Source organism: Trichoplax adhaerens, genomic scaffold, assembly GCF_000150275.1.
Source record: "Trichoplax adhaerens TRIADscaffold_1 genomic scaffold, whole genome shotgun sequence".
In the NCBI taxonomy this organism is placed as follows: Eukaryota; Metazoa; Placozoa; class Uniplacotomia; order Trichoplacea; family Trichoplacidae; genus Trichoplax; species Trichoplax adhaerens.
Window position 1 is genome coordinate 3,589,664 of NW_002060943.1, and position 13,557 is coordinate 3,603,220.

The 13,557-nt window shown below is 32.3% G+C and overlaps 1 protein-coding gene across 1 annotated transcript; it reads right to left on the bottom strand.

Annotated features, from left to right (window-relative positions):
- Positions 1 to 776: 776 nt before the first annotated feature.
- On the bottom strand, positions 777 to 6,629 carry TRIADDRAFT_51643 (uncharacterized protein; the record flags this gene model as incomplete). The annotated part of the gene is made up of 9 exons (XM_002108553.1): positions 777 to 1,291; positions 1,469 to 1,516; positions 1,555 to 2,088; positions 2,198 to 2,230; positions 2,413 to 2,460; positions 2,910 to 3,425; positions 4,130 to 4,183; positions 4,361 to 4,888; positions 6,590 to 6,629. 9 exons carry the CDS (start codon positions 6,627 to 6,629, stop codon positions 777 to 779), a joined length of 2,316 nt encoding a protein of 771 aa, XP_002108589.1.
- Between the last annotated feature and the right edge of the window lie 6,928 nt (positions 6,630 to 13,557).

A 13,557-nucleotide genomic window follows, 5' to 3' on the forward strand; every position in this document is an offset into this window, starting at 1 on the left:
TAAAGATTTCAGTAAGAAATGTCCTATTTTATTAAATCAGCTGACATTATGATCTTTGCTTACGGCTGATCTATCTGTTACATACGGCTGTATTGTTTATTTTTTAAGAATGTTAATAATGGAAGTTGTAGATAATTCATATTCAGAGTTAGAGAGGCTTTATAGATGGTAGGCCAACATTTTTGGACAGTAATTCCCCTATCTATTGGAACATATGATCGAATTTTAAATCAGACTGTAAACCCTCAAAAGATCACTTACATGAATTTGTATATACAGTTCTTGTATATATTTAAAGATTTATCTCTATAGTAGTGATTGATTTTCGTCTTTGACAGTGATTAGACTACCGTCATGGAAAGTATATGCATAAGAGAAAGAACTTTATTGATATACGTTTGTAATTTTAGTAATAAAATCGACAGATGTGCAGGCATCGCAATTCTTTGATAGGATCAATAATTTTAAAATATTAAATACACGGTATATCATGCTTGTAAAATATACACATAACCAAGTTTTAAATTACTATAGAAATAAAGGTTTAAGAGTCCATTAGTTGAATTGTAGTCCAACTAATTTAAAATTTTAGAGGCTGATATCGAAGGTAACAAACAATTATACCCAACAATTTAATTATAATCATAGGAGCATGAAATCAATTATTGATAACTTACGTTAATGAAATGGACTGCAGTGTTTACGTAGTTAATTATATTTAAAGTCAAAGTACATAAAGTGAAATAAATTGCAATACGTGGAATAATGATAAGTATTTAGTTAGGAGGTAAAACATTTTCTTTAAATTTACCCATCATATTGCCTGCAGGTTTATAGTTTGCCACCACTACGGTATAATTATTTTTACCTTTGGCCATTGCAACACCAACTTCGGTAGTTTCACGCCAAACCACTTGTGTAAAATGGCCAGTACCCGGGGTAAAGGTTGCGCGGCGGAAATTGTAATCTTTAATTTCATCATACCACATATCGACCGCTTCATGTCCGGTAATTTCTTTTTGAGCGGAACCCATAAAACATGCTAAATTTTCCCCGAAGCCTTTTTGGTGGCTGTGTTCAAATTTCTTATTTTTGGCTAGATAATCTGCCCATTTTTTAGCATGTGTAGTGCATTCCTTTGACCATTTTAATGGTGGAGCTCCATGCTTAGCTCTGTAGTTATTATGTGCATCAAGACTGACATCTTTGAAACTGCCAAGTTTCTTCTCATTAATTGCACCTATTAGAAATTGATTATGAAGTCTAGGTGAAATCACACGGTAGGCGACCTCTATGCATAATAATTGAACGCTGCGAGATGTAGATTAAATAGATGAAATATCGCAAGTATTCTTAGGTATAAGTTCTTCAAAACTACAACTACGGTAACATTTTAGCATAAATTCCGATTCTAACGCTTTCTGCATGATCTATTTTAGATCAGAAAAGGTAAAAAATCGATACGTACCGATAGTGGATGTGATCAAATTGCAAACTATCAAAGGAATGGAAGGAGCTATAAATCGAATAAAAAACGATTATTACTTTACTAACCTGGTTTTCTTCTTGCTTTATCTCGAACAGAATTAGCAGCCTTTTTTGCAAGGGATTTCTTAAACTTCTTAGGATTTTTAGTCCCTACTGGGTAAACGTTTTCTTTAAATTTCCCCATTACATTGCCAGGTGGCGAATAATTAGCAACAAGGTAAATCTGGCCATCTGCTGACTGTGCCACACCAGCTCCCATTTCGACCGTATCTGCCCAAACCAATTGCGTAAAATGGCCAGTATTCATACCAAATTTTGCGGCTTTAAAGTTATAGTTTTTAATTTCATCATACCACATCTGAACCATTTCTTGGCCCGTAACTGAATCAGGGTTAGAGGTAAATTTATAAGCTAAATTTTGCCCCATGTTATCTTCCTTCTTATGCTGCAATCTACCCATTTTTACCAACTGATCTGCCCAAGCTTGGGCTGTGTCTGCACAACGCGATGACCATCCTAGAGGCTGAGCTCCATGTTTACTACGGAAGTCATTATGAGCCATCAAGACATCGGATAGGAATGGCGATAAATTTTCGTTAGCTGCGGTAAAGCAATATATCATGACATTAATTATTTATTTCAAAATTGCAAGCAGCTTCTTAATATTGCAATGAACGTAAACGAAAACTGAATTAGTGTCTAGTTTTACCTATGCCTCTTGAAGTTGCCTTGGCTTTACGGCCTATACGAGTACAGAAGTCCAACAATGCAAAATAAGTTGAAAAGAATTTGGTATTTGACTTGTCTAATCATTGAAGACTACCGAAAAGCTTAATATGCTAGAATTTGAGATCATTTACTACGTCAAATATTATGTCAAAAATATCAATGTTAAACTAATATGTAGCTAGCATTACTCGCTACCTTTTCGTTTCGATTTTGCTGAAGCGCCATCATTTTGTGAGGTAATACCTAAATCAAAAGAAATACTCATTAAAATAGCTCACCATATAGTTAATCTTCATTTCATAGGTACGGCTAGAAATAGATCAAATTAATTGTAAACTTTTCTTCATTTTTATTTCTTATCATTTGTTGCAATGATCATCTTTAAAAATCAATATAGTTAACAATACCTAAAAATTAGATTTTGATTATTCACGCTAACATAGTAATTTCTAAGAATTAATTCTCAATTTTTGTGTAATTTTAATTCCTATCATTTACCGTTATAGATCATATTTAAAGGATAACTACTAGTTAAAATTGCTTAAAATGAGATACTTATTTCTCAGGCAAGGATAAACGTTGATAAAAATTAATTCTAATTCGTTCTATAGTTTTACTTCTCTGTCATTTATTATACTGTATCTTAATTTTTATTCAACTAAAGCTCATTTACGACTGTAAAAGGATATTACCTGTAACATTAGTTCCTTTATTTTTTCTTGCAAACAGCTTTTTGAATTTCGATTTACCACGCGGTTTTTTCACATTAATGCCATATTTACCTTGTACATTGCCAGCTGGAGAATAATTAGCCACAATAAATACTCTACCGTCAGCAGTAGAAGCTATGCCTACACCAACAAATTCCGTCTCTGCCCAGACTAGTTGAGTAAAATGGCCAGTTGAAGGTTGAAATTCTGCCTTTTTATAATTATAGTCTTTCACTTCGTTGTACCACATGTTGGCAATCTCTTCTGCTTTGATATCTCCTTGATTTCCCAACGATGTTTTCATATAGGCTAAATTCTGACCCATATCGCCTTCGGTTTTATGTTGTAGTTTACCCATTCTTGCTAATTGATCAGCCCATTCTTGAGCACTTGTAGCACAAGAATCAGACCATTTTAGCGCCGATGAGCGATGTCTTTCTCGCATTTCATTGTGGACAATCAACATTTCTGACTGAAATTCAGTCAAATTGGCGTTAGCTAAATAATGCAAAATAGCAACGATTAGGATAAGATTTGGAAGATTTAAAAGATTAAGATTGGTTATATTAAGCGTAACATATAAATACTGCCTATGTTTTTAATTCCATAACGATCTCGATTAGGATAGCCTGAACTATCAATATAGCTAAATTTTGAAAGGAAAACAGGTAAGGCAACTGATGGATTTCATGTTAGATACAAGTTGTTTTTCTCGCCTACTTTCAGAAGTACAAGTAGAAATATAGTTGCTATCGACATCCACGACTGGATTTAACTGCTTAAAGAATATTTTTATTTTACTCCATATCATAAGTGATATCAGAAACTATTACACTGATTCAATCGCTCGCCAATTTTTTGAAATTGAAGTTATACGCAAAATTATTAGCAGGGTTCACGATTCAATTTTAGTTAGCTACACAAAGAGTATTTTTCTTCGAATTTCAAGTGTTCAATGAACGTGAAAACTATTTCGATAACTCAGTTGCTCATTTTCCATGCCATTTGTTGTTAATTTGCTCTAAAGAGTAGGAAAGAGCTAAACAGATCTTACACTGCCAATCGCAATAGTAATACGCGTATATGCATAGTAGTTTGGATTATTATAGACGTTTTATGAAATTTGATCAAAAATAGAGTATTAATAGTTTCATAATTTGTCCTTGAAAATAAATGTGGAAGTGACAGCAATGATAACTTACCAACACAACGAACACTAGCTCTTCTCTTGGGATCTTTTGATTTAGCTCCTGCTCCTAAATTACAAATTTAGGTTAGTCTGACATCAGCCATTTACTTAAATTCTAGTCATAATTAATTATAGCTGATTGTTGAATATAAAGAGTATAGAGAAAGCTAATTAATAGATTGAATCAATTGCTGAATATAAAATTAGAATGAAATAGGCTAATATAATAGCAGGGGAGAGCTACCAGTATCGGATGATGATGACGCTGACGGTTGTTTTCCCTTGCTGAATTTACTTTTGCTACGACCTTGACCACCATGTGCTGATTGAGGAGGATTAACATTTTCAGCGAATTGCCCCATCATGTTCCCTGCTGGCAAGTAATTAGCAACAACAAATACTTTGCCATCGGGTGTTGAACTAATACCAACACCAACTTCTTTGCTTCCAACCCAAACCACTTGAGTAAAATGGCCAGTACCCGATGAAAATGTAGCATTCTTGAAGTTGTAGTCCTTAATTTCATCATACCACATATTGACAATTTGTTCACCAGTAACATTTTTACCATCTGAGCTGTATACAAAGGCTAAATTTTGGCCCATGTTGTCTTCCACTTTGTGTTGTAAACGTCCCATTTTGGCTAATTGATCAGCCCATACTTGGGCTGATCGTGCACATTTCTCAGACCATTTAAGAGCAGGTGCTGCATGATTTGCTCGTAGCTCATTATGGACAGCAAGAACTTCTTTATGGAATACTTGCACTTTATCTACAATGGGCGTTAAATTGGATTAGATTGTCGCAAATGTAATTTAATTTGCAATTGAAAGCTAATCTCAGCTGAACAATACTATAAAATTTGCCATAAAATTCTAATTCAAAGAAAATGTCCGCGGATAGTAATAGCTTTTAGCTTGGGAATAACTTTTATTGCAAATTGATTGAGAGTCCAGTGTTAACAGAGGATAAGAACTAACCAATTACAGAAAGACCTCACTCTATATGCAACTGGCAGAATATCATCTACCATCTTACAAGTTACTATCGTTTCTTAATTAATACAGTAGGAGCTTCTACTAACACCATTATGCCGTATATCTTCATCTATCTTTCCAAATGCAGCATAGCTACTACTTTACTGTAGGATCTCCTATACTACCGCCAACAGTTATTTAAATTAACCCTTAATCTCGCTAACGTTACAAGAATTTCACAGAATTTCATCAATTCCAAATTCAGGTAAACTGTTTATCTACCTTGCCAAACTGAATAGTGAAATCAACAGGCGAGAAAAGATTTTTATGAATTCATTTTAAATGTAAGCATTCAAGTAGCAAGGTGTAAATTGAATTTACAGTATTTCTTGTAGACGAAAATTGAGTAATAATCCAAAATGTGAAGATGGCTATTCTAATGAGTTCCTTCATTACATTACTAGCCAGAGTTTGGATGTTATTGTCTACTCTCTTGTTGATAAAATGTACGATAAATATTTAAGATGTAAGATAAAATAAAAGGATGGAGACTTCGATGGATTGATTAATTGTTGTTTAACCGTTAAAATGTAGAAGAAAACATTTTAGATTTGAAAAAAGTTAAAATTTAGAGCAATCTGTTAACTCAAATGAATAGGCACAGTGAGGATTATCATAAAGTTCTGTGATTTTGTATGGCCTATACCGTCCTTTTTACAGGCGTTTTTTACTGTTGATCAGTAAAATTAACTGGAATATGTTGATTGTGAGTGGCTGCAAGTGGTCCTAATGGACGATATGAGAGTTTGTTCAGGGAAATTTTTACTAGAAATGAACAAATAAAGTTAAGCCTAGCTATTATGAAACTCTAGATGAGTTTATCCTTGTCATGGCCCGTGGGTGTTACAAATAGTAATATTAGCACGGCCAATGGTGACGGTAGATTTGCCATTGGATGTTTTCATGGCTACAGCTCGATTTTACTTCCATATCGGTAGTTATAAATAAGGTAAAACATCGGTTTATCTATACTCATTTTCCTTTCGACAGATAACCCGTCCACGCAAGGACGGAAGTGTAGAGTACGCAAAAAAAAAGTAGAATAAGAAATAGATCGTAGTGCTAAAAAGATTAAAAAACTTTTAAAATTTTAACGCCCCCTTTCTGGCCTTTAATCTCATCTTCATTATTAGTATCAAGGAAACTACATCTAAATTGAATTAGAGTTTTTTTTAAGGATAAGATGGCTGTAATACGAGTAATAGTTCAGCTCTAAAGATGCTCACTGTCTTGACTCAATTTTGGGGGGAGGAAATTATCGAATGATTTGATATTGACTCTCACAAGATTCATTTTATTTTTGATGAGAAAAATTTAGCAGCTCATTTAGGATTTTCATAAAGCTTATAGGAACGTTCTTATTAACTTACATTGATTTCTAGCTTGAATGATAAGTTTTAACGTTGTAAAAAGTGAGAAAGAAATTTATTTATTACCTTTCTTTTTGTTCGATTTTTTACCAAAACCAAATGGCATCTTGAACCAGTTCAACAAGTGATTGGTAAAATATTAATGTGTGTCTTTTTTCCCCAGTTGTCTGAGTATCAATTGAGTCAAATGATTCGATGTTGTTAGTTCTTATTTGCCCGTTTTGGATTAAAAATGTGTTGAAAGTATACCAGGATAATAAAATGAAATAGAATACAATTGATGTCAGAAAAATTCCAATAATTGGATCCGTTAATTACCCTGTCTCTTGCTCTAAATGAGAACGCTAATTTGAATACATAGGCCATAAAATTAGCGAGATTGTTGTATGTCTTTTAATTTAGTAATTTAATGTAATAGACAATTGTTAATCTTTATAGAATGACTAGGTTTAAAGAATAAATGAGTTAATACATTGATGGCCATGGTAAGTGTAGGCTAAAAGGTTATGCCCCTATAGTGAATAAACTCAGCTAATCATGAAGAGAACAATCTAAAGTAGAGAAGAAAGAGAAAAAAAAAATGCACGATGGAACATTAATTATCCATTTCTTTTTGTATATATATTCAATGTCCATCAGAAGGTATCCTGTACTTTTGTTGTCGTGATCAGATGTAATAATGATAGAATGCTGCCATGTATAATTAAAATGACTAACAGTATATGCAATCAATTCTCTCATCAGACCCGAGTAGATTTTTTTTTAAAGAAAGATCGATCGGAGCTTTGTTCTTGATTGTTTTACCATCGTTAACATAATAATAATTACCAGTTATTTGTCTCGCCAGGTAGAATTTAATTCTATGAAAGGCTTCTTTAAGTGCTGGGTGTATTGTTTGTTATTGGCTGTAAGGGGCAAGGTCTATGCGTTCGTTGAAAGCCTGGATCTTAAGCGTGGTTAGAATTGAGCTAAAGAGTTTACATAATATGGATTTATTCCATACGAATTTATAGCATAAGAATAGCTGTCTTTCTCACTTGTTTTAACAGTAGCATTATTGACGATAGAACAGAACTAATGTATCCATGCCGATAATTTGGCCGTTTTGAGCTTGGATTATGATATAAGGTCTGTAATAAAGTAAAATGAATTTAGAATGAAGGTGATCTTACGAAAAGGTTTCTTCCTCACTTGGCTCTACAATAGTATTATTGACCATAGAACAGAACTAACGTTTTCATAGAGCGATTGTAGCTGTTTTGTATTTAGACTATGAAATAAGGTCTGTAATAAAGTAAAATGAGTTTAGATCGGAATCGATCTTTATAAAAAGGTTTCTTTCTCACTTGGTTCTACAATACTATTATTGACGATAAAGTAGAGGGAACGTTTTCATATGGAGATTGTAGCTGTTTTGAATTTAGACTATGAAATAAGACCTGCAATAAAATTAAATGACACTAGAGCGAAATTCATAGCAAGGACAGTTTTCTTTCTTCTTTGGTTCTACTGTAGGACTATTTACTATGCTACAGGACCGAGTTAATTTATCTGCATGAATGTTTAGCTATTGCTAAGTTTTAAGTGTTGGCATGAAGGGCCTATAAAAATATAAATTTAGATCGAAATCCATACAAAGAGCACCTTATTTTTCTCATGACGTCTTACGCAAGTATAGTAGTTATTGATAGCAAGAGCTAATTTATCTATATGAATGTTTAACTATTGCTAACATTTGAGTGTTGGCATGAAATAAGACCTATAAAAATATGAATTTAGATCGAAATCCATGCAAGGAGTGCCTTGTTTTTCTCATGAGGTTTTACACAAGCATGGTAGTTATTGATAACGAGAGTATATCGTAGCTCACGGTATTAAGCATAAATAAACGTGAATATTGAAGTTTTGACCAAGAAATAAGATCCGCAATAATACGAGTTTACATTGAAATGAATTTAAAGAAAGACTTTATTCCCGATTGATTCTAAAAAGTTTTGTTAATATTTCTTCATGACTCCAATAGCATGTTAGCTTAGGCACTCGCATAATATAATTTATTAAATATTTGCCGTCTTATTCCACAATGAGGCAAGATTATCTTATATATTTTTCAATATCGATCATCTTTGCTTATTATCATAACGTCATGTACTATTGGGCGCCATCTCTTTTCTCTAATGGTGATGAAGTCGGTAAAGAAAGGGAGTAGCCTTCTATTCTATTGATCAATTTTATCCGCGTGTATACTGTATAGACTTACTTTCTCAGTTGCCATCAAAGATATGCAACGCCTAATTCATCACCACATGATTTGTATATGTGTAGATCTAATTGCATATAATTAAGCAGCAAAAACAATTACATCTTCATTAGATGTTGTGCACTATTAATGCGATAGTAAATCATTAATCAAATAGTAAAAGTCTTTCTAACCCATTGTAATGGAATTATTAGAACACGTTAATACTATTTTCATGGGCCGGTCAGCTGGGCTGCGAAAAATGCGAAATGACTTTGAATCGGACTAATCCAACGTTTATTAGCCAGCAAGAAAGAAGAGCCAGTCACGTTGATAAAAGTTAGTTATGCAAACTCTGATGGAATCAGTACATATGTGCGCGTATAAATTAGTTTGGAGTGCCTGGTTCGGCTAGTATACATATCTAATTAATTAAAGACATGTATTAATTAGATAGGCTATGGGCTACATGATGTAATTAGACTTCTATTACTATTTGGATTTAGCTGCGGGTGGCTTAACCGAATCCTATTGTGTTTAATTCACCTCTAATACTGATTTGTATTTATTTATTTATTTATTTGTATTTATGCAACTATTTCAGACCCACGATGTCGTCGTTGTTATTGAAGCTATTAATCGAAGCGGTTTGAAGAGAATGGGAAAATATTTCTAAGCTTATTCAAACCTTTATCACAATACAGAATGAATTGGCTAATTTAGCATCGTTGTCATTCCAAGGTTATGATGAGATTGGTTAATGTAAATGTCGGTATCTACTGGTTAATACGAAAAGGATGATTTCCTAAAGGACATTACTGCATTCAATAATAATTTATGACTAAGCCAATATGATAGATAAAGTCGTCTGCACTTCGTTGAAAATATTTCGACGCCTATTGAATACGAATGGAGCATTTTCTGACTTTAGTTATCCACTATGTCTTCAAAATCCGACGAGATAATGTTATACAATCACGATAGGTACATATGACAAGAATGAATTCATCATCCTTGCTCATTCTAAGCTAGCATTCGTGTACTACAGTACTTGAAATTGAAAGAAATAGAGGAATGATAATTACAGTATGCTACGGAGTTTGATGCTCCGTGATAAGTGGCTAGCAGTAAAGTTGCTAATGAGAATGACTGTAAAGATTATACTTAATCTTGCAAAATAGTATCGAGTTATTAAAAATATTATTAAAGATTATAAAGTCATAGACCACAATCCTCATTTGGTAATTGATTATTATTATTATTTATGACTTTGTAATATATTGACTGTTATTAATCAATTACGCCGAATTGGGCAATATAACTCAAAATGCGATATTGTACCACTGTAGTATGATAATTAAGTGAATCTGCTAATTAATATTATTAACTAGCCAGATTTAGTAATCAACACTCGGTCTAGTCTATAGTAAATCTGTAATGCGTATTATATAATTTAATGTGATAGATTAGCACCGGGGTATTTGTGTGACATAGAAGATTGTATAAAAGCCTGATTATTAATTTTTCAATCTTAGTTCCACGAAGGCTACGCTAGAGTACACTGGTACAAAGTTGCAATAGCTGGTAATAAAATATTTAATAACCTAAACCTATCGTTGGACTCGTTGTCTATGGTATAGGAATAAGTTAGTTTTCCTTTACTGAGGATCTCCGGAGTTAGTCGGGGAACCTTTAGAGTAGATAGTTTAGTTTAGGAACGATCGCGAAAGTTGTTTTGTGACACAGTATTAGTCATTTTTCAATTTCTGTATAGTATTTTTACATCTTTAGACAGCATACAGTATATAGTATCGCCATGACAGGGTGAATTAAAACCGTATAATGACCCAAGATGTATCTATATATATCCAGTTCAGCCCATGTTACTTCCTCGTAGTACTTCAATCAACAAGATTTCAAAAATTAAAAGCGATAGAAAATACAAACTATCATATCTGGGATTCTTTGTTCTTTAATATAATATCTTCTGATATTAGCTACGCCTATATTGCCATGATACGGCGAGATTAAATTGGAAATGATCAGTATTTGGCGTTATACGAGCTCGTACAGCAGATAGGATGCTGCAGACCCGTCACATTACTATCGCTGCAAATCTTAGCTTATAATAGTTGCATCAAAACTCAATATTACTGATCCAATTTCTATTGTCCAGATAGAGTCGAATACTGAAAGGTAGAAATATGTGTTTAACGTTGTTAGAAAAGAAGCGAGGAATAATTGGATATTAATAAAATTAGTGAGCAAAGTAACCTTTTTTTAATACAACTTTATACAGCTTTATTTTAATACAGACATGTCTACGTTAGTATGTATTGTGAAGTATGCTATAACATGGATTACTAGGCATGCATCTAATAGCTCATGGGTATAGTGATATGAGTGCATCTTTGCGATGGCAAGTCGCTTTTCCAGTACCTGATGTTAGTCTTGGTCCTGGATTCCTTTCAGGAACACTTATACCAGTTCTTGCAACAGCCATAGTTTCCTGATTGACGTGATGAAAAGGAACTAGTACCGCTTCTTATCGTTGCTTGTATATAAATCAACTAAGGAAATATAGCATTAAAATTATTGATTAATTTACTCCTCCATTTTTCTCATTTACGATAATCGATAATTGAACCAACAGTATTAAGCCATATATTCCATACGGTTATATAATCTGTGTTCGCATGCTATTGAAATTATGATAGGCAGTAATTTGTATAAAGTAGGGGCAGTTATCGAATTACTTTTTCTCCAAGCTTACAAACTTTATATAATTTATCAATCTTATTTACCACTTTAAGTTTTGTTCAATATCATTGATCTTGAAAGCAACGAAAGTATAATTATATGAGTAGTACTACAACCTATAATGTCCATAGATTTTCCTTTAATTAATTACACGATTGCAATACAGTCGTTGAAACCTGATATATCAAGATTATTTCATGAGCCAAGCAAGCAAATTTATAATATCTTTACCCTCTGTTCGTTAATATCGTGTTATGCTATTAGAAATTGAAATTAATGATTAATTATGTCATTAAATCAAGGTCAGCAAGATTCTAGAAATTATACTTATTGATTTTTTGAATTAGGATAAATTTTTGTATTTAAAGTAAAGTTACAACAATAAATTCTTTAAAAATAATCGAAGGAAGTTTGTTAGCGTATAATTATACCGTGTCACCCATAGACCGTAATTAAGGCATTAATTCATGTCGGAATGAGTTCCTTCTAAACATTTTATACTAACGGTTTTAATAAAACGATTATTTAATTCAATATTTTAAAATTGTTACGTCATATTCTAATAGGAATGTGCTATCGATGCAAAATGGTTAGGTTAAGTAGCTTTGATCATTTCCTTTATTACTCTTTTAATGAGCAAATAATAAATATAATATGACGTAATAATTTGTGCTAAATGAGGAAATTATAGTTCTATGTTAGGATTTAGTGCGAAATTGCTCATTTCTTTAATAACAGATAGGCATTGTTACTTATTTAGACATAAGTTACGTATATATTTTGAATGCCAATTTTTAAACCCGTTTATCATTGCTCGAAATATAAGCAATGCATCATGGCTTACAGATACAATATGTCGATAATATTTCAAATTTTTAGAGCTAAAGTTTGTTATGTATATCATCTACTAGTCAATATTAAATTATATTCCTAGAGCTATTTAATCGCTACCTACATGTTTTCAACTATACACTAAGTTTATATCTTTCAGCTATGTTGCAGAGTTTACAGGTACGAGTTACAATACGTACTATTTCATATTCAAAGTTACGTTTATAGGGCTACTTAATCTCTGTTTACACCTTTTCAGCTGTGGACTATATCATATTAAATTTCATTTTTAGAACTATTTTATTGTTTTATTCTTTCAGCTATGCTCCGAAAATTACAATTATAAAAATCGATCACATTACTATTCCTTTTTGAATTTTATATTCTGAAGCTAATTAGTTAATGTTTTGTGTATTAACTGCAATATTTCAACGCTTACAGCTATGAACTGCTGCACTATTCTATATCGAATATTTCATTTCAACAGCTTGTTTGTCATCACTGCTATATTTCAATCAAGACTCTGATGACAAGAGGTTTGACTGGTAACTATGGTATAGTATACATTTTTATGTAAAGAAAACTAAAAGGTATTGCAGAATTACACAAAGTAGGACAACAGAATATCTCTAGCAAGAGAAGTAAACAAGCAGTTTTATATAAAAGTTCTTTGAAATGATCGTAAAAATTGCCTGAACTTTCAATAGAATTTGGTTAGTTGGCAGTAGTATAATTTTGAGAAGTAGATTAAATCAATCATTAGGTATTAGATCATATGTGTTAGATTCAAGTAGTAAATTAATGAAGCGATCTGATTAATTGTGTATCAAATAATAAATTGTCGTAATCTAGGTTATTTAACGCTCTTGGATTTTAAAATAGAAGCTAGAATTTACTCAGAGTGTTACGGTCGATTTTTAAATGTAAGTATAATGCTACAGATACTTAATATATATTTTGCTGGGAAGAAACGATCGTAAATTCATGACACATTAATTATATTATCTAAGAATAATTTAAATATTGAAATATTAAGAATATACGATACTTCAGGTTCAGATGTCTATCAGAGCATGCTTTGGGTAAGTATTTCATAGATTTTGAGGTTCATGAAATTTCTGCAATAGCTTTCATTTTTAATTCTACATTAAAGTACTGTAGATATCATGATTATGATTTTATTTGAAATTTAGATTGAAATGCG